We start from the raw sequence: 23133 nt of genomic DNA on the forward strand, positions 1-23133 counted from the left end.
GAAATAATATGTTTAGGGGTTAACATGTACACAACCCTCCCCTTGTTTCACCTTTTTAGAACATATTATTTTATACTACTATGGATGCAAAATTTTGTATGTACAATGTATCAAATAAGGAAAATTTAATTTGGTCAAAATATGACAGTTTAACTGCCTTAATACAATGTAAGGATCTGATGGGGGTCTCATTGGGGGATTCTGATCCCAGATCCCTCTAACTGTTTTGTCAGATTCCCGTATCCCACTTACACTATGTAATGATGTACGTAAGCAATTATAATTCATTTCCTGTTTTCACTGCACAATAAATTGACTTTCTGACACATGTCACGATAACAAAAAATTGGCAATCCAGCGTCACGCTTAGACCCCAATGAGACCCACTCTTATCTTTGAGACAATATTAATGTTCTGTATTTCTAGTTCAATGATTTGTTTTTTTGTCAATTGAAAATAAAGTTATTTTTCGAAGTCAATTCCAATGCTTATTTAGATACAAAAGACACTTACAATGTATCAGATGTAAAAATGTTTTTTTGTAATAGAGGCAAGTTAAGCAAAGAGATCTATTTTCATATATTTCCACTTACAATATTCAACCAAGTTTATAGTTTGGTTCCCCTGATGCTGTGAGGTAAAATAATGACAAATAAATTTTGTACTGCATGGAATTCTTATCATGTGACAGCACATGGTGCGTGTAATAATGAAATACATGTATAACCCGGATAAACAAGACAATCTCGAAACTTTATTACATATATATAGCTAGTTCAAACACTTATGTCCTACCTGTAAGTAATTTTAGTAAAAATTCATAGATTCTCTGTATTTTATCAGTAAGTGCAATAATTTCCTATCTTACATGTCTTAAGCTACATGTACTTTGATGGATTGTAGCAGTAAGCTCCCTTCCTTATTTACAGAACAGATAATATATCTTACATGTATCATAGAAAAACGGTAGAAATTAGACTGTATGGAAAAATAAGGAGATGATGTATGATCACCAATGAGGCAAATTTCTGTCATGGTATGGTCTTCACAAGTGAATAGGCCATATCCGGGATGCGTTTTTCAGACGATTCTGTCATGTGACTTCTATCACCACTTGACAAAAATGTATGCATAGAAATTAAACACATATTCAGCAAACGGGTGAAAAGGTTTTATTTTATACTGCACAAAATATTTGGGAAATCAAAATCTGAAAGGATGCATGGTCACGTTCCCTCCTTCTGTTATATGGCAATCCCGATAATGTACTTACGGAATATTAATTAAAACTATACTACCCTACAGAATGACAATTATGAAAGTGCTGGAAACTTTTAGTAGAGCAGGGATAAATGACGTCATATAGGCGTCGTATAGGCGTGTGAAATTGACGATCTTTTCCGGTGAAAGATACAATTTCAGAAATTACCTACAATAAGAAAACCCCATCATTTCCCAGAAGACCACAACAATAATTGATGGGCGGTGCCCAGAGATTCTATTACACCACCCTTGGAGTGGTTTATTTAAACAGTAATGATTATTTACAGAAGACTTTTGGCAGAGAAAAATGATAGGGCTTTCAAGTACATGTATAAGTAATTGGAACTATAATGACCTTAATATAATGCTTATACATTTCTGATAGTTTTCCACACCTATTTAGTCTGGACAGTTAGCCACTAGTTCCATGCCCTAGACTATACATGTAGTAAAATTTCATTCGGACCAGTAAATTTTTGATAACCTTTGCTCAGACGCTCAACAAAAATGCATGTGGGAATACTGGTCTTCTTACTCCTTACTAATCGAACAAGTTTTTAGTGCACTGTTCATTCCAGGGGAACATTCAATAAACATGTACATAGCAGACTATATGGAAATGGTAGTTATTTACTGGTTAGAAAACTTGTTAAAAAATGAGAAGTATGCATGCATTGATTTTCAGTCAACAATATACATGTTCAAGTCATGTGGATATATCACATATCGTTTTCTGTCAATGGGGAGGGGTTTCTATCCACACTCGTACGAAACTTGGGTGATTTTTCGTACGAGTGTGGATAGTTAACCCCCCTCCCCCCATTGACAGAAACAAGTGCACGTTTTCTAAACATCACATAACACTGCATGGTATCATCGCCTTCGCCATCGAAATCAGGGACTTATGTCATACTAAAGGGGGTCTCTCAAATACTTCCCGATGAATAATAATACTTATTAAATTAGAATCAATCATATCTAAGGGACAGTTTGTCGCCGGATGATTAATCTGGCAACAGCATGGCAATTCACACGTGGTTGCCCGTTAAAATTGACATTCTTCGACTAATTCTAGGTAAATACGAGTATTTATCGCTTGAATTACAACTTACCTATTGACAACGATCATTCTTGCTATCCTACATGACTTGTCTGCCAAATAAACTACAAAACTGCAGCAAATTTCACGTTTATACACGAAAATTCCTTTCTGTTGAAAACCCAGACAGGTGCTCGATTCATTCATACTGCAAGCATCTTTACGACCCCGACAAAATTTGATTGGTCGTATAATAAAAGTAGGCGGGGCCTAATCCGCGATAAAAAAAACAGCTAAATTTAATAAACTTTACGTAAATTTTTGAATATGAGGTTAAATATCAGTAACTATTATATAGATGAATCATATTTCAATAGTTTTATTAACAATTGGACGTCTAAATAAGTGCTACTAACAAATGTAACCTTGCGACGCCGAGATTTATCTGATGACGTCATGAATAATAATGAGGAAAATAGAGTTATCTGCGCTTGGCAAAAAATACGGGAAAAAAATAGAAAAACTGCCTTAACGTACCTGCGTTGCGTCTAAAGCCAATGGTTTCACCTTTCTCGTACTCGTAGGTGTGTTTTCCTTTGCCCAACGAACAACAGTTATATGTGTTGGGGGTCTTTGCATCATCGAGGAATCTTCTAACTTTGAAAGGTCTGTTGTTGGATCAAAAACATTTGAATCGCCTGAGTTGGCTTTAATATTTTTACTCATTTTATATTTTTTATATTTTTTGTTTTTATGATTAACATCGTCATTCGACACAGTTTCAATATCAGTAGCTTCATATATCTCCCCAGTTCTTTGTTGTTGATTTTCGTTTTCCTTTAAGATCACAGATTCAGATTCATCGTTTATACTATAGATAAATACGTTTTCGTCTTGCTGATTTTCAGTGTCAGTAACGTTTTGACCCAAAAGCTTTAAATGTGTTTCGTCATTTACAGTGTCAGTAACGTTTTGACCCAAAGGCTTTAAATGTGTTTCGTCATTTACAGTGTCAGTAACGTTTTGACCCAAAGGTTTTAAATGTGTTTCGTCATTTACAGTGTCAGTAACGTTTTGACCCAAAGGCTTTAAATGTGTTTTGTCATTTACAGTGTCAGTAACGTTTTGACCCAAAGGCTTTAAATGTGTTTCATCATTTACAGTGTCAGTAACGTTTTGACCCAAAGGCTTTAAATGTGTTTCATCATTTACAGTGTCAGTAACGTTTTGACCCAAAGGCTTTAAATGTGTTTCGTCATTTACAGTGTCAGTAACGTTTTGACCCAAAGGCTTTAAATGTGTTTCGTCATTTACAGTGTCAGTAATGTTTTGACCCAAAGGCTTTAAATGTGTTTCGTCATTTACAGTTTCTAAATGTTCACCATTAAAGTCTTTCCGATGTATAGCCGCTTGGCGATTGCTGTAAGTGTCTTTTTCTTTGTTGACATCATCGATAGCGTCTTTCGAAAGACTTTCACTATTACCAGTTCCTTCCTTCTGGTAAATTTTTCCAGAGGTATCTTCAAGTAAATTGTTATCATCCATGACGTCCTCCATTTTAATTCCATGTCGTACTTCGTTTTGGTGTCTCCTCTGTAGCGTTTTTACCGTTCATTTCATTGGTTGTAAAACAGTTCAATATTTCATATTTCCACTGAAATAGAAAAAAAACCTGTTTGATGTTTTATGTAAGTATCTTATTAAGGATGTTTCATAATAATAAGCTTTTTAAAAAAAATGTTAAAACAATTAGAGTATTCGTGTTCTTGTTTTTGAAATGTAAGCCATTGGAAATTTGGAGTGAAATAATTCGATCTAGATTTCCAGTCATACAACATTGACACATTTTTGCTTTCAAAAACTCTGAAAACATAAAAGCGATTAGAAAGATTTTCAAAATGACTCTTTACACTATATGTTTACAAACGATGGAAAGAAACGTTAGCTTTAGCGGGAATTATTTTTAAGGCCACCTCATTCATAAAACAAGAGGCTCTCAGAGAGACAGCAAACCAGATTATCCTGCAGAGGTCAAACCCTGAACAGTTGAGCAAGTATGGACACAACATTTAAGCTAAAAACAGCTCTGAATTTGGATTGTAATTGAATATTTGATGCAGCATGGGTTTATGACATAGAACAAATGTGTTCAAAGAACTGAAAATTTGAAATTAAACATTTACCTATTATGGTCCAATATTAAAAAGTCTACGTACATTACTAGAGTCGGCATATCAAAGAACCCCAATATTTCATTTTTTAATGAAATACTTCTAGGTTAAACCATTTCTGTTCAAATGGAAATAAATCAAACTTGAATTTCCATGACGTGATTAACCAATAATGTAAATCTAAAATTAAATGTGATTTCACCATAGACTCTAAAATTAGATATGACTTGAAGAGATATGATGCTATATTTATTTTCAAATTATAATCAAATACAGATATTGTTTTCTAATAAATCCGTTACTTCGATTATAATTGGGTACTTAGTGTAGAAATCTAAATCAAAATTTATATACATAGCTGATAGTTCCCAATATTTTTTCTTTCATTTGTAGCATATTAATATAGATCCACAACTTATCTTTTCTTAATTTTAACTTTTTAACTTATAAACAATGGATAATTATCCAATTAATTTTCATATCTGGAGCCCCAAACAGGATCAAGTAAAACTTACCAACTGTGGTAGCTGAGGAAAATGAACCACAAAGTATAACTTAGCAATAGTAGTCGTTGATAAAAATGTGCCACGAGGTATAACTTATCAATTGTGGTCACTGATGAAAATGTGCCACAAGGTATAACTTATCAATTGTGGTCGCTGATGAAAACGTGGAACAAGGTATAACTTATTAATTCTGGTCGGTAGGGAAAATGTGCCTCTAGGTATAACTTATCAACTGTGGTAACTGAGGAAAAAGAGCCACAAAGTATAACTTAGCAAAAGTTGTCGCTGAGGAAAATGTGCCACAAGCTATAACTTATCAATTGTGGTCTTGGAAAATGTGCTTTATGATATAACTTATCAATTGTGGTCGTGAAAAACGTGCCACAATGTAGTACTTACCAATTGTGGTTGCATAAATGTGCCACTAAGTTTAAATTATCAGTTGTGGTCGCGGAAAATGTGCCACAAGACTTAATTTAAAATGTGCCACGCAAGGCATTATTTTTTTTAAGTATGATCGCTGAAGAAAATGTGTCACAAGATATATCTTATCAATAGTGATCGCTCAGTAAGATGTGCCACACTGTACATTTTTTTAAATTGTGATTACCGAGTAAATTGTGCAATGTTTCTGAAAGAGTAAACCAGTATGAACCATGGAAACAAATATTAAGAAACTCTGGTTTGTAGTTGCAAAAAAAATAGATGACACAAATATGTTACGGGTAGACGTACGAACTGACGGATGGACATAGGTAACATACATATTCCTACTTTGAAGATATGATGCAATTGTATGTTCTCATTGCTCAATTTATATCCCAAATAAACTTTATATTAGCACACATAAAATGAATGCAGGTAGGTTGACAATATTAAAAAGTATATTCACAAATAGCCTACATCTGTCGACATGGTCGATACCTTTTAGCATTGCACAAGGTCATGTTTTTCTCTGACTGTTTATGATGTCTTTAACTAAATCCATTGGATGTTGGATGTGTACGGATTGTTAATTTAGTCATAGATGCATGATTTTTTATGAGTTGTTAGTAGCTTTTACCTAGATGTCAGTTAACTGCGAATACTCTCAGATCTGTTCCTATTTTCTTTTTGTTGTTGGGATGTACAAGTACCCGGACACGTCCAATTGTATATTTGTCCATCTGATTTTTATACAGATGGGTGCACTCCTAACCTGTACAGCAAGTTAACTTGATAACCAGTCATTTGGACTGGTCAAAGTTAACCTGTGACCGAATATAGGACTGCTCTGACCAGTCCTAGGACCAAAATCTAGTTAACTTGAAAAGCGGACTTGGACCTAGGACTGTTTTTATGTCTGCCAAAAAGTTAACTTGGAAACAGGTCCGCTATTGATATAAGTTAACTTCGAACCAGTCCTGTCATAAGTTAACATAAGTTAACTTCGGAACCAGTCCTGTCATAAAGTTAACATAAGTTAACTTGGAAACCGGTCCTGCCACAAAGTTAACTTCTGCTTGAACAAATCCAATCAAAACCAGACCTGTTCCCATGTTAACTTTTGACTGGTCTGGTCAACACTAAGTTAAATTGTAACCAGGACCGCTCTTCGTTGATTTAAAAAAAAATATTTTTAATATCTTTGTTTCGTAGTAGAAACATCGAAAATAAAGTAATTTGAAAATTAATACTTCCGTTTTATGAACAGGATTAAACACAACTAATTGAAAATAAGTACGCACAGAACGTAACACAAATTTATCTGTGATCTGACAATCTATCTATTATAAAAACGATCTCGGTTACAATGATAACAGGCACTGAATATATATATATATTCCGAGATCAAATTCAATCATATTATGTATATTTTTGAAAAGAAGTATATTTGATGTTAGGTGTATACGTCCTTGTTAGTTATACATCCTTGAACTATGCAGCCACAATCAGCAATAGTTTAATTCATTTAAATAATGACTACAAATTTTTGTTCGCCTAAATTAAGGGTGCCAGCATGTCTTCTTTTTACTCAAAATACTGATACGTAACAAAATTTCAGTAGTTTTGATGCCTCCAGTTGACTTGTACAACAAAATTATTTGACCACATCCACCAAAACTGACCATATATGCACTTTAATTTGTAAATCTATATACCCGCATAGTAAATCAGCCATATTTTTTATGTCAGGATTCAATGTATAATACAATCCTGACAATGGACAGCAAAATTGCAATATAATAACAAAAAATTTTGGTTCGCATAAATTTAGGATACCAGCATGTCCTCATTTTATTCAAAATTTTGATACGTAACAAAATTTCAGTAGTTTTGATACCTCCAGCTGACTTGTACAACAAAATTATTTGACCGCATTACCAAAACTGACCATATGTGAACTTTAAATTGTAAATCTATATACCAGCATAGTAAATCAGCCTTATTTTTAATGTCAGGATTCAATGTATAATACAATCATGACAATGGACAGCAATATTGCAATATAATAACAACAAATTTTTGTTCGCCTAAATTAAGGGTGCCAGCATGTCCTCTTTTTACTTAAAATACTGATACGTAACAAAATTTCAGTAGTTTTGATGCCTCCAGTTGACTTGTACAACAAAATTATTTGACCGCATCCACCAAAACTGACCATATATGCACTTTAATTTGTAAATCTATATACCCGCATAGTAAATCAGCCATATTTTTTATGTCAGGATTCAATGTATAATACAATCATGACAATGGACAGCAATATTGCAATATAATAACAACAAATTTTGGTTCGCATAAATTTAGGATACCAGCATGTCCTTTTTTTATTCAAAATATTGAAACGTAACAAAATTTCAGTAGTTTTGATACCTCCAGTTGACTTGTACAACAAAATTATTTGACCGCATCCACCAAAACTGACCATATGTGCACTTTAATTTGTAAATCTATATACCAGCATAGTAAATCAGCCATATTTTTTATGTCAGGATTCAATGTATAATACAATCTTGACAATGGACAGCAAAATTGCAATATAATAACAAAAAATTTTGGTTCGCATAAATTTAGGATACCAGCATGTCCTCATTTTATTCAAAATATTGATACGTAACAAAATTTTAGTAGTTTTGATACCTTCAGCTGACTTGTACAACAAAATTATTTGACCACATTACCAAAACTGACCATATGTGAACTTTAAATTGTAAATCTATATACCAGCATAGAAAATCAGCCTTATTTTTAATGTCAGGATTCAATGTATAATACAATCATGACAATGGACAGCAATATTGCAATATAATAACAACAAATTTTTGTTCACCTTAATTAAGGGTGCCAGCATGTCCTCTTTTTACTTAAAATACTGATACGTAACAAAATTTCAGTAGTTTTAATGCCTCCAGTTGACTTGTACAACAAAATTATTTGACCGCATCCACCAAAACTTACCATATATGCACTTTAATTTGTAAATCTATATACCCGCATAGTAAATCAGCCATATTTTTTATGTCAGGATTCAATGTATAATACAATCATGACAATGGACAGCAATATTGCAATATAATAACAACAAATTTTTGTTCGCATAAATTTAAGATACCAGCATGTCCTCATTTTATTCAAAATATTGAAACGTAACAAAATTTCAGTAGTTTTGATACCTCCAGTTGACTTGTACAACAAAATTATTTGACCGCATCCACCAAAACTGACCATATGTGCACTTTAATTTGTAAATCTATATACCCGCATAGTTAATCAGCCATATTTTTTATGTCAGGATTCAATGTATAATACAATCATGACAATGGACAGCAAAATTGCAATATAATAACAAAAAATTTTGGTTCGCATAAATTTAGGATACCAGCATGTCCTCATTTTATTCAAAATATTGATACGTAACAAAATTTCAGTAGTTTTGATACCTCCAGCTGACTTGTACAACAAAATTATTTGACCACATTACCAAAACTGACCATATGTGCACTTTAATTTGTAAATCTATATACCCGCATAGTTAATCAGCCATATTTTTTATGTCAGGATTCAATGTATAATACAATCATGACAATGGACAGCAAAATTGCAATATAATAACAAAAAATTTTGGTTCGCATAAATTTAGGATACCAGCATGTCCTCATTTTATTCAAAATATTGATACGTAACAAAATTTCAGTAGTTTTGATACCTCCAGCTGACTTGTACAACAAAATTATTTGACCACATTACCAAAACTGACCATATGTGAACTTTAAATTGTAAATCTATATACCAGCATAGTAAATCAGCCTTATTTTTAATGTCAGGATTCAATGTATAATACAATCATGACAATGGACAGCAATATTGCAATATAATAACAACAAATTTTTGTTCACCTAAATTAAGGGTGCCAGCATGTCCTCTTTTTACTTAAAATACTGATACGTAACAAAATTTCAGTAGTTTTAATGCCTCTAGTTGACTTGTACAACAAAATTATTTGACCGCATCCACCAAAACTTACCATATATGCACTTTAATTTGTAAATCTATATACCCGCATAGTAAATCAGCCATATTTTTTATGTCAGGATTCAATGTATAATACAATCATGACAATGGACAGCAATATTGCAATATAATAACAACAAATTTTTGTTCGCATAAATTTAAGATACAAGCATGTCCTCATTTTATTCAAAATATTGAAACGTAACAAAATTTCAGTAGTTTTGATACCTCCAGTTGACTTGTACAACAAAATTATTTGACCACATCCACCAAAACTGACCATATATGCACTTTAATTTGTAAATCTATATACCCGCATAGTAAATCAGCAATATTTTTTATGTCAGGATTCAATGTATAATACAATCCTGACAATGGACAGCAAAATTGCAATATAATAACAAAAAATTTTGGTTCGCATAAATTTAGGATACCAGCATGTCCTCATTTTATTCAAAATTTTGATACGTAACAAAATTTCAGTAGTTTTGATACCTCCAGCTGACTTGTACAACAAAATTATTTGACCGCATTACCAAAACTGACCATATGTGAACTTTAAATTGTAAATCTATATACCAGCATAGTAAATCAGCCTTATTTTTAATGTCAGGATTCAATGTATAATACAATCATGACAATGGACAGCAATATTGCAATATAATAACAACAAATTTTTGTTCGCCTAAATTAAGGGTGCCAGCATGTCCTCTTTTTACTTAAAATACTGATACGTAACACAATTTCAGTAGTTTTGATGCCTCCAGTTGACTTGTACAACAAAATTATTTGACCGCATCCACCAAAACTGACCATATATGCACTTTAATTTGTAAATCTATATACCCGCATAGTAAATCAGCCATATTTTTTATGTCAGGATTCAATGTATAATACAATCATGACAATGGACAGCAATATTGCAATATAATAACAACAAATTTTGGTTCGCATAAATTTAGGATACCAGCATGTCCTTTTTTTATTCAAAATATTGAAACGTAACAAAATTTCAGTAGTTTTGATACCTCCAGTTGACTTGTACAACAAAATTATTTGACCGCATCCACCAAAACTGACCATATGTGCACTTTAATTTGTAAATCTATATACCAGCATAGTAAATCAGCAATATTTTTTATGTCAGGATTCAATGTATAATACAATCTTGACAATGGACAGCAAAATTGCAATATAATAACAAAAAAATTTGGTTCGCATAAATTTAGGATACCAGCATGTCCTCATTTTATTCAAAATATTGATACGTAACAAAATTTTAGTAGTTTTGATACCTTCAGCTGACTTGTACAACAAAATTATTTGACCACATTACCAAAACTGACCATATGTGAACTTTAAATTGTAAATCTATATACCAGCATAGAAAATCAGCCTTATTTTTAATGTCAGGATTCAATGTATAATACAATCATGACAATGGACAGCAATATTGCAATATAATAACAACAAATTTTTGTTCACCTTAATTAAGGGTGCCAGCATGTCCTCTTTTTACTTAAAATACTGATACGTAACAAAATTTCAGTAGTTTTAATGCCTCCAGTTGACTTGTACAACAAAATTATTTGACCGCATCCACCAAAACTTACCATATATGCACTTTAATTTGTAAATCTATATACCCGCATAGTAAATCAGCCATATTTTTTATGTCAGGATTCAATGTATAATACAATCATGACAATGGACAGCAATATTGCAATATAATAACAACAAATTTTTGTTCGCATAAATTTAAGATACCAGCATGTCCTCATTTTATTCAAAATATTGAAACGTAACAAAATTTCAGTAGTTTTGATACCTCCAGTTGACTTGTACAACAAAATTATTTGACCGCATCCACCAAAACTGACCATATGTGCACTTTAATTTGTAAATCTATATACCCGCATAGTTAATCAGCCATATTTTTTATGTCAGGATTCAATGTATAATACAATCATGACAATGGACAGCAAAATTGCAATATAATAACAAAAAATTTTGGTTCGCATAAATTTAGGATACCAGCATGTCCTCATTTTATTCAAAATATTGATACGTAACAAAATTTCAGTAGTTTTGATACCTCCAGCTGACTTGTACAACAAAATTATTTGACCACATTACCAAAACTGACCATATGTGCACTTTAATTTGTAAATCTATATACCCGCATAGTTAATCAGCCATATTTTTTATGTCAGGATTCAATGTATAATACAATCATGACAATGGACAGCAAAATTGCAATATAATAACAAAAAATTTTGGTTCGCATAAATTTAGGATACCAGCATGTCCTCATTTTATTCAAAATATTGATACGTAACAAAATTTCAGTAGTTTTGATACCTCCAGCTGACTTGTACAACAAAATTATTTGACCACATTACCAAAACTGACCATATGTGAACTTTAAATTGTAAATCTATATACCAGCATAGTAAATCAGCCTTATTTTTAATGTCAGGATTCAATGTATAATACAATCATGACAATGGACAGCAATATTGCAATATAATAACAACAAATTTTTGTTCACCTAAATTAAGGGTGCCAGCATGTCCTCTTTTTACTTAAAATACTGATACGTAACAAAATTTCAGTAGTTTTAATGCCTCTAGTTGACTTGTACAACAAAATTATTTGACCGCATCCACCAAAACTTACCATATATGCACTTTAATTTGTAAATCTATATACCCGCATAGTAAATCAGCCATATTTTTTATGTCAGGATTCAATGTATAATACAATCATGACAATGGACAGCAATATTGCAATATAATAACAACAAATTTTTGTTCGCATAAATTTAAGATACAAGCATGTCCTCATTTTATTCAAAATATTGAAACGTAACAAAATTTCAGTAGTTTTGATACCTCCAGTTGACTTGTACAACAAAATTATTTGACCGCATCCACCAAAACTGACCATATCTGCACTTATATTTGTAAATCTATATACCCGCATAGTAAATCAGCCACATTTTTGATGTCAGGATTCAATGTATAATACAATCATGACAATGGACAGCAAAGTTGCAATATAATAACAAAAAATTTTGGTTCGCATAAATATAGGATACCAGCATGTCCTCATTTTATTCAAAATATTGATACGTAACAAAATTTCAGTAGTTTTGATACCTCCAGCTGACTTGTACAACAAAATTATTTGACCACATTACCAAAACTGACCATATGTGAACTTTAAATTGTAAATCTATATACCAGCATAGTAAATCAGCCTTATTTTTAATGTCAGGATTCAATGTATAATACAATCATGACAATGGACAGCAATATTGCAATATAATAACAACAAATTTTTGTTCACCTAAATTAAGGGTGCCAGCATGTCCTCTTTTTACTTAAAATACTGATACGTAACAAAATTTCAGTAGTTTTAATGCCTCCAGTTGACTTGTACAACAAAATCATTTGACCGCATCCACCAAAACTTACCATATATGCACTTTAATTTGTAAATCTATATACCCGCATAGTAAATCAGCCATATTTTTTATGTCAGGATTCAATGTATAATACAATCATGACAATGGACAGCAATATTGCAATATAATAACAACAAATTTTTGTTCGCATAAATTTAGGATACCAGCATGTCCTCATTTTATTAAAAATATTGATCATAACAAAATTTCAGTAGTTTTGATACCTCCAGTTGACTTGTACAACAAAATTATTTGACCGCATCCACCAAAACTGACCATTTGTGCACTTTAATTTGTAAATCTATATACCCGCATAGTTAATCAGCCATATTTTTTATGCCAGAATCAATGTATAATACAATCATGACAATGGACAGCAATATTGCAATAAAATAACAACAAATTTTTGTTCACATAAATTTAGGATACCAGCATGTCCTCATTTTATTCAAAATATTGATACGTAACAAAATTTCAGTAGTTTTGATACCTCCAGCTGACTTGTACAACAAAATTATTTAACCGCATTACCAAAACTGACCATATGTGCACTTTAATTTGTAAATCTATATACACCATGACGTACCCGCATAGTATTAATCAGCCATATTTGTTATGTCAGGAATCATTGTATAATATAATCATGACAATGGACAGCAATATTGCAATTTAATAACAACAAATTTTTGTTCGCATAAATTTAGGATACCAGCGTGTCCTCCTTTTATTCAAAATATTGATACGTAACAAAATTTCAGTAGTTTTAATAGCTCATGCTGACTTGGAAAACAAAACTATTTGACCAAAACTGATCATATGTGCACTTTTATTTGTAAATCTATATACCCGCATACCATTGTACCGAGCGCCTTAATGTCTTCTCCTGGCGCTCCTGTTCACATTTTAGCAGGACCGTAAATGTACACGTAATCAATAATATTGGAAAACCATTAATGCAAAAAATATTCTGAATAAATTGAGAATGTCAGAATTTCATCTCTTTATTTATAATAACAGTCACATCATATATAGGAGTTCATGATGGTGTACGTGTAAAACAAAACTATTATGCCACATCATCAAAGTACCAACACTGACATGTCTGAATTCATTTGTACTATTTACAATGATTTAATAAAAAAAAAAGTATACGAGGTTCTCTTCTTGGAATCTATTATGTCGGTTGATTGATTTTGTTTATAGTTAAACGTCAAGTGGCAACTATTTCATTAAAGTGCGCATTGAGTATAATTTTAGGACGTCCCATATAAATATCGGCAATGACAAATCTCTCGATAAATCTGACGAATTTGACGAGATTGTTGATAGTTTTACCACATCGTATGCTTACGGACACTGTACAATTTCTGTTAGAATATTCTGCGGGAAATAGAATAGTAAATCCAATGCAAACAAGTTGAATATCAATGAAATATCCATGCAAGTATAAATTTATGCATAAAGTAAAATTTAGGAAGGGACAGGTAAACAACGGGGAACGAAGTAACGTAGACAATGTTGCCGATATCCCGTGATATAAGAATATTGTTCCGATGCGTTGGATAACCTTTCTATCCGCCTTCTAATAAAAAAAAAACTCTCTGTAATCGTATAGCCATTTTTTATTTATATAAAAATACATGTATATCAAATAAAAGAGAGCATTTGTATAATATCTAGTAGAGTCTAGCGAGTAAATAATAAATGATATCTGTGGAAAAACAATGCGAATGTTGTTTACATATTTTAATGAAAGCTCAAGTCTGATATGAAAACTCTTATAACGATAATCTGTCATAAGCAGACCTGTCCTCAGGTCTGGTCAATAGCAGACTTGTCCACAGGTCTGGTCAAAAGCAGACCTGTCCTCAGGTCTGGTCAGGAGCAGACCTGTCCACAGGTCTGGTCTGAGGCAGACCTGTCCTTAGGACTGGTCAAAAGCAGACTTGTCCACAGGTCTGGTCTGGGGCAGACCTGTCCTCAGGACTGGTCAAAAGCAGACTTGTCCACAGGTCTGGTCTGGAGCAGACTTGTCGATAGGTCTGCAGCAGTCCTAAAAAAGCAGACCGTAGGTCTGGTCCACCAACGACGAAGTTAACTTGCTTGACTGCTTAAAAAATCTCAAGTTAACTTAGAAAGCAGTCAACAAGTTAACTCTAAGTTAACTTTTGTCAAGGTTAGGACCGCACCCATCTGTAGTTCGTTCGTATGTTGTACTGTTATACATAAAGGCAACAGTAGTATATCGCTGTTCAGGTTAGGGGGAGGGTTGGGATCCCGCTAACATGTTTAACCCCGCCACAATATGTATGTATGTGACTGTCCCAAGTCAGGAGCCTGTAATTCGGTGGTTGTCGTTTGTTTATGTGTTACATATTTGTTTTTCGTTCATTTTTATTATATAAATAAGGCCGTTAGTTTTCTCGTTTGAATTGTTTTACATTGTCATTTCGGTGCCTTTTGTAGCTGACAATGCGGTATGGGCTTTGCTCATTGTTTAAGCCCGTACGGTGACCTATAGTTGTTTATTTCTGTGTCATTTTGGTCTCTTGTGGAAAGTTGTCTCATTAGCAATCATACCACATCTTCTTTTTTATACAATCCATTTCTAACCATAGATGTGTTGATTTAAAAAATTCATATCGGATAAATGAAATTATTTTTAAAAAAAATACGTGTGTAGGCCCATATCAGGTAAATCATTAAAGTGTTCTACAAAAGACGTGTTTAGGTAATATATTATGATTATGATCGTGGTTAAATCTAACATCAATGTTATCAAAAGTTTATTGACTATTTGAACGTAATATATGTCTGCCTGTGTGTAGTGACAACTGCAAATTATACCTTGTCCATCGGATTTCTTATGATTAAGAAATACCAGGCCTTAGAATATGTATAAAGTGCCTAGAAAATCAAAACGATGTTAGAGTAGATTTGATTCGTAATATCATCCCTGGCGCCGGGGCTTGAACCTGTACTTTATTTGCTAACTTCTACGACAACACCGCCTAGCATTGCGCAGAGACCTTATCCCCTCCTCTAACTCTAGCTTATTAAAAGAAGCTTTCCTTTCGGGAGGTGTTACCTTCTTGTAGGAATTAAACAAGGATATCTGATACAATACACGAAGTATTTATTTTTAGTGTACAGAAATGATCAAGGTATAATTTGCAGTTGTCACTACACACAGGCAGACATATGCATATATTTATTTACAGTGATTGTATGCTTCTAAAAATAGATTAGCATCCTGCAATTATACTGAAGAGATGAGTAGATGATCATTTTTGTACACTAAAAATAAATACTTCGTGTATTGTATCAGATATCCTTGTTTAATTCCTACAAGAAGGTAACACCTCCCGAAACGAAAGCTTATTTTAATAAGCTAGAGTTAGAGGAGGGGATAAGGTCTCTGCGCAATGCTAGGCGGTGTTGTCGTAGAAGTTAGAAAATAAAGTACAGGTTCCAGCCCTCAGTTCCAGCCCCGGCGCCGGGGAGGAAGTTACGAATAAAATCTACTCTAACATCGTTAGGTTGATTTTCTAGGCACTTTTTATATATATATATATATATATATATATAATATGAACGTAGTTTTCATTTTAGGCTCGTTTATATTTTTTCGTTTGGGCTTGTATCATATTTTCCCCTTCGGTTTACCCCCCAAGGGTGACTGGGGAATAGAAATATGGTCACTTGGTCTTCTTCCGACCGGCAGTAAAACGCTTGCTGAAGTGGGGCGTCCGTTTGGCTGTGCGGGATGTATCAAGTTCGCAGTCACGTCCGTCAGAAGGGGACGTTAAATCCGATGCCTCGTGTAAAGAGAGTGCCACGCTCTTTGCACGTTAAGAACCCTTGCAACAACTCTTTGAGGGGTCCGTAGGTGGCCTGTTGCAAGGCAAAATTTCTGTCCCTATCCAATATACCCTCATTTTTCAGTGGCAGTCCAAACTTCCCCGACCATCATCCTAGATGGCCTCTATTACAACAACCTACCTATTGTATTTATTGTGAACTTGTTCTCGTCCTGAATATGCATGAAATATTTGCCACTGGACGTTAAGCAACCAACAATCAATCAATCAATCCCCTTCGGTTTATATGATCCGTTCATCCTATATTGACTCTTAAAATTCAAGAGTTTATCTAAAAATGAGGGTACTTTTTATATGGCCTTCCAAATACCGTTTCGATCCCTAACATCACTGAAGAGACATTTATTGTCGAAATTCGGATCTGGTGTACTAAAATATTGACACCATATGTTTGTGGCATAACATCGTGGCCACAAGTTAATTTTTTTTTCTGTTTAGTATAAAATTGACATTAAGATCCATTTTGTTACATCTTGTGATCAATTTTATTTGGCAATCGCCAATGGAAGTCAGCAGGGTTAAAGAACATCAGGTGTTCGACCTGTTAGTCAAATGCGTTTTGTTTAAATATACTTTTTTCACTTTTTTGGTCTTTTGGAAAATGTTGTTTGTGCTGTTTTTAGACCCTTCTACAGGGAAATTTGTTTTACATGCACACGTATAAAAATTGCGGGTTTTATCCAACGCAATCATAGGTTTGAACGTAGTTTTCAATTTAGACTCGTATATTGAAGTAATTCAACTGAAAGTTAAAAACAAACATATCGATGTGGTATTCACATAGACACAAGTTTAACTGAAGTATGGGGTTTTCCTATATAACAAGATAATATTATTTGTTAATGTGTATGTGATCAATATGGGTCAACCACATACTATATTAAATACCACAAACAGAAACAAATAAACAACCGTTATCATGGTAATACCAGGTAAATAACAAAGGGCTATAAAAACTGACAAAACCAAACTCTATACATTAATCAAACTGAAAAACATATTACATTATAAAAATCTGGTCTGGAAACCAACCGGTTTTTGTTTAAACAACGAACATTAATCAAAATAGATCATTTGCGTATTTAAATATTTCGGGGTTTTCCTCCTCGTAATAGTTGAACTTGTTTTTATTGTTTTATTTGAAATTGAGAAAAGGTTAAAAAGAATAGTAGATGATTTAAGTAGACCTGAGAAGTAGACACAAGTCCATTAATATCAGAGAGTAAAGGGAAAAAATATGGAAATATATAGATAGTAAAACTTAGAATATCATTAATTTCAGAGAAAGGACAAGAATTATTTACATTGTTTTCATTTATGTGTGATTGTAATTGTAACCTGTGATATGTATATACAAAGTGTGAAGATAATAAAGATAAAAAAAACATACATTGTAAAAATACAACAGGACTGATCTGAACAAACATTTCCTCCTGTCTTAACATTACAAACAAAGAAAATAATGGTACAGAGAGGCTGTAGAATAGCACTCTCAGTCATATCTATTATACTATATGTACAGAGAGGCTGTAGAATAGCACTCTCAGTCATATCTATTATACCGTATGTACAGAGAGCCTGTAGAATAGCACTCTCAGTCATATCTATTAGACTGTATTTTATACCGATCTCTTTATGACTTGAAGATGTTTAGTATCTGTAAACAATAATACATTTAAATGAAAGCAAGGCGCATTAATTCCACAAAATGTAAATTAACTGAAAGAAAGATTAAAAAATCTTACCTATTCACTTCCTGGATAATTCAGAACGATCTCTTTCACTAGATATACATACTTATGCCTTTGATAACTTGTCCCACAAACTGACGTATTCTACTCGTTATTTTACAAACCGGTATTCTTTCATAACGACAATCATTGGGAAAGTCCTATATGAATCATGTTACTAAACGTGCTAAATATACTCTCATTATATTATATCGATTTCGGATAGACAGTGAGTTTCTCAACTATCTTTAATATTCTGTGTTGTTTTGAACGACATATTCATAAACAACGACATAAATAATCAAAATACTTTTAACAGGATGTGAAGGTTATGTTTTCATAATTTGTAACATAACGAAGAGTTGCCGATGTTACGGTGTCTTTTAAGTTTTATGCTTAGGGAAAGCTTCTGCTTCTTCGTCATCTTTTAATAAATCTCATGCACAGTTTTATTATATTGTTCTTTGTGTTTTCTGTAATGAAAACACTGTGAAGATTATACTAATTGTAAGTCAGGTAAAAGTGTAATACAGATTTGGGTGGTTTTTTTTTTCTTTATTTTGCAGTCACCTCCTTCATTTATAACAGTTGTAATTTCATTTTCTTTATATCCCCTTTTAATAAGGCGTTCATAAAGCATTTTTGTTTGCAAATCTTCTGGATCGTTCGTATGTACATCTCCTAAAGTGAAACATTTCTTCTTTAGTTACAGATTAATCAACAGTAAAATGTATTGCCCCTCCCCCTCATCTCGGTCAATGTCAAATTGTGAACTTGTCCCTAAAATTGCTTAAATATAACTTGACATGGGAGAAGTTCTTATATGAAAGCCTCGTCAGCGCATTTTCTTCTTCTTTTTTATAGCCTCAAACAAAAGCTAAGGCCCCACCAGGGTTCTTTTAATTTAAATAAGCTACAACATGAAACGCGTGTTGTTTTTTTGGTGATCGTCCTATTAGCTACAGTCAGGGCTAAAAAAAAAAGGACGGAAACTCCGACAACGACAACATAAATTTAAAGTCTAACAAGCATTTCAATAAGTTTAGTAAGCATTTCAACTTCTTTAATCAGCATTTTAATTAGTTTAACAAGTATTCTTCTTCTTCTTCTACTTCTTCTTCTTTTTCTTTTTCTTCTTCTTCTTTTCTTCTTCTTCTTCTTCTTCTTACCATGTGTGTAACACAGCCAGGCGTGCGGTATTATAGTTTACAAATCGTGCTACTCTTTTCTGCACTTGTCCAATTGCCCGACTTTATCTTAGTCTGTTTTGTGGGTCTGATCAAGTTCCGTGCATACATATCCAACTGAAGGTCTTACTCTTGTTGAATATGCTGCATTAAAGTCCAGATTACTATTTCAAAATGTAATCGATAAGGGCAGCACATTGGTTAGTAGTGTGTTTTTTATATATATTTAGACCCTTCTACAACGAAATTTGTTTTACATGCACACGTATAAAAATTGCTGTTTTTATCCAACGCAATCATAGGTTTGATTTTATAGTTTTCAATTTATACTTGTTTATATTTTTTCGTTTGGGCTTGTATCATATTTCCCCTCCGGTTATATGATCCGTTCGTCCTATATTGACTCTTAAATTCAAGAGACTATCTTAAATTGAGGGTTATTTATATGGCCTTCCAAATACCGTTTCGATTTCTAACATCACTGAAGAGACATTTATTGTCGAAATCCGGATCTGGTGTACAAAAGAAGTATTGACAACTTATGTTTGTGGTATAATATCTTGGCCACAAGTTTATTGTTTTCTGTTTATTATTAAATTTATATTAAGATCCATTTTGTTACATCTTGTGAACAAGTTTATTTGACAATCGCCAGGTGTTATACCTGCTGTCAATACTAGTGAGGGTTTATCTGAAATTTCAAATATTGACATCAAGCATGCACGAAAGAGTGCCCTTTCTGACCAGCAGACACTACCTGGTGCCTTGACAAAAAATCTCAAATCCTAGAGTAAATGCTCTCTCCCAAGGTGATGACGTTAATATCATACATATTCTGTCCATTGATAGGGGCCATACCGATTCGAGAAAAATAAAAGGCGTGGTGATGAATGTGAATGAACATGGCGGCTATACAATTGGCAAATAAACGAATACTTGAGTAGAAACCAGGTTCAATTATTTTGCAACTGCAACTTTAAATGCTTCTGAAGTCCAAGTGAGTGATATGAGTGTGAGAGATATAGTGCGTAATTTCGCATTGATCGGAGGGAAAGGTTTTGTGCATTGTCAGAGTAAGAAAGGCAGTTGTAAGTCTTGTATGTGTAAACGAAAAAGAACTAAATGTGTGTGCATCTCAAGTGTCGCAAGTCTCCGTCTTGAAGCAACAAGTAAAAAACACTTATTTCTAAAATGTATGAGAATGTAGTATTTTATGCATGCTGTAGATAATCCAATTTCTTTTGCTTTTGATTATTGTTAGATTTATTATTCAATCAATTTCAACCATACGTCGTGTATATTCTGCTTTGTTATCATTTTTAAATTTTGTACAGATTAAAAGCATTTTTAAGCAACATTTTGTACAAGTTATAACATGTACGAAGTACTTTTGTACGTGTTGTAACTTGTAATTTAGCATTGTTCAAATTATAAAATGTACAATATGTTTGTACATGTTATATCCTGTACAAAATTGCAACTTTTACAAGACATATTTAAAATATGTACAATGCCAAAATACAAGTTATAACATGTACAAAAGTACTTCGTACATGTTTTAACCTGTACAAAAATAAAGCAGAATATACATTCACGATTGAAATTTATCAAATAATAAAAAAAAAACAATACTATAGTAATCAAATGCAAAAGGAGGGGCATTATTTTCAGCATGCATGAAATACTACATTTTCATACTATATAGAAACAAGTTTTTTTTACTTGTTGTTACAAGACAGAGACATGTGATACCTTTGAGTTGCACAAAAGTTTAATTCTTATACATTTACACCTACCAAACTTACAACTGCCTTTCTTACACTGACAATGCACCACACTTTGCCCTCCACTTTATGACATCTTACGCACCATCTCTCCCATTCTTATCACTCATCGAGACTTCAGCATGTTCAGACACATTTAAAGTTGCATTTGCAAGAAATTGAACCTGGTTTCTACTCAAGTATCCCTTTATTTGTCCAATTAAGTCTTTGATTCCAATTTTATAGCCGTCATGTTCATTCACATTCATCACCACACCTGTTATGTTTTATTTTCTCATTTGGCAGGGCCAATATCAATGGCCGGAATAGGAATGATAACGTTATCACCTTGGTACAGAATAGTTAATCTAGTTTTTGAGTTTTTGTCAAGGCATCAGCTTGTACATGTACCTGCTGTGCAGAAAGGGCCCTCTTTCGTGCATACTTGATGTCAATAATTTAAATTTCAGACAAAACCTTACTAGTATTGACAGCAGGACTATCACCACCAGAAAGCGCCCTATTTTGAGGAAGTATACCAGGAGATGTCATGCATTTTGATACTTCCTAACCAACCAGTGTTAGCATCACTTCATTCAATTACCATTTCTAACTGAAGTTTGTTCATTGTTGTCTGCTAAATCATGACCATTCAACATGTTATATCCTATACAAAATCGCAACTTGTACACGATATATATATATATAGATTATGAAATGAAACCAACGTTCATATCGGTGTCATTATAAAAAAAACCATGCAAAACTATGTTATTTACAATCACTGGGTCGATGCCACTGCTGGTGGAGATTTATTTCCCCGAGTGTATCACAAGCCCAGTAGTCAGCACTTTTTGTGCTGATAATGAACTGTCATTGATATAGTTATATTTATAAATTTACTGTTTTCAATTTTTTTAATTTTTTGAAATACTAAGGCTTTTCTACCTCAGGCATAGATTACCTTAGCTGTATTTGGCAAAACTTTTAGGAATTTTGGTCCTCAATGCTCTTCAACTTCGTACTTTATTTAACCTTTTTTACTTTTTAAGATTCGAACGTCACTGATGAGTAATTTGTAGAAGAATCGCGCGTATGGCGTATATACTAAATTTAGTCCTGGTATCTATCATGAGTTTATTTATTGGTATGTTTCAGTCAAAGGACATGAAAATATATCAAAATGTATCAAAATAACACTTTCATATGTTAGATATGAATGTTTTGGGATACACTATATACAGTTTACAGTATTTTGCAATAGAATATACTGTATAATTTAGTTATCTATCAAACAAACACAAAAGACATGAATACATTGTGTAATATATCGTAGTACATACTGATATGCATGTATTGTTACTTAAAATAACAAGTAATGTGGTTCAATCAACAGCCTCTTTAGGAACCTGTCTTTAAACTGCATTATCCTTGGGTACCCTTTATAGACAGGATTAACTGTAATCTTGTACATTGTACACTTCTTATTTTACTTTTAATCCAAATTATTTTTGAGATTTTCCTTATTAAATGATCATAGACCTTGCCATTTCTTTATACACTGGAAGGTATTAGGTATAAATTATTAAGCTTTGCAAACAGAATTTCTAGTTTTACATGAAATAATTAT

The 23133-nt window shown here is 32.8% G+C and overlaps 2 protein-coding genes across 2 annotated transcripts in view; both read right to left on the reverse strand.

The window, feature by feature from the left end:
- Window positions 1–23133, reverse strand: part of LOC139493894 (uncharacterized) — a 482493-nt gene that overhangs the window by 183719 nt on the left and 275641 nt on the right. The gene's annotated exons all lie outside the window — the stretch shown is intronic.
- LOC139495306 (uncharacterized) lies at window positions 2831–18852 on the reverse strand. Its single transcript, XM_071283614.1, has 2 exons — window positions 18569–18852; window positions 2831–3956 (listed from the first exon to the last, which is right to left on the reverse strand). The coding sequence occupies exon 2, from the start codon at window positions 3857–3859 to the stop codon at window positions 2831–2833; it is 1029 nt and encodes a 342-aa protein (XP_071139715.1). The 5' UTR covers window positions 3860–3956; window positions 18569–18852.

Source organism: Mytilus edulis, chromosome 11 (genome assembly GCF_963676685.1).
Source record: "Mytilus edulis chromosome 11, xbMytEdul2.2, whole genome shotgun sequence".
In the NCBI taxonomy this organism is placed as follows: domain Eukaryota; kingdom Metazoa; phylum Mollusca; class Bivalvia; order Mytilida; family Mytilidae; genus Mytilus; species Mytilus edulis.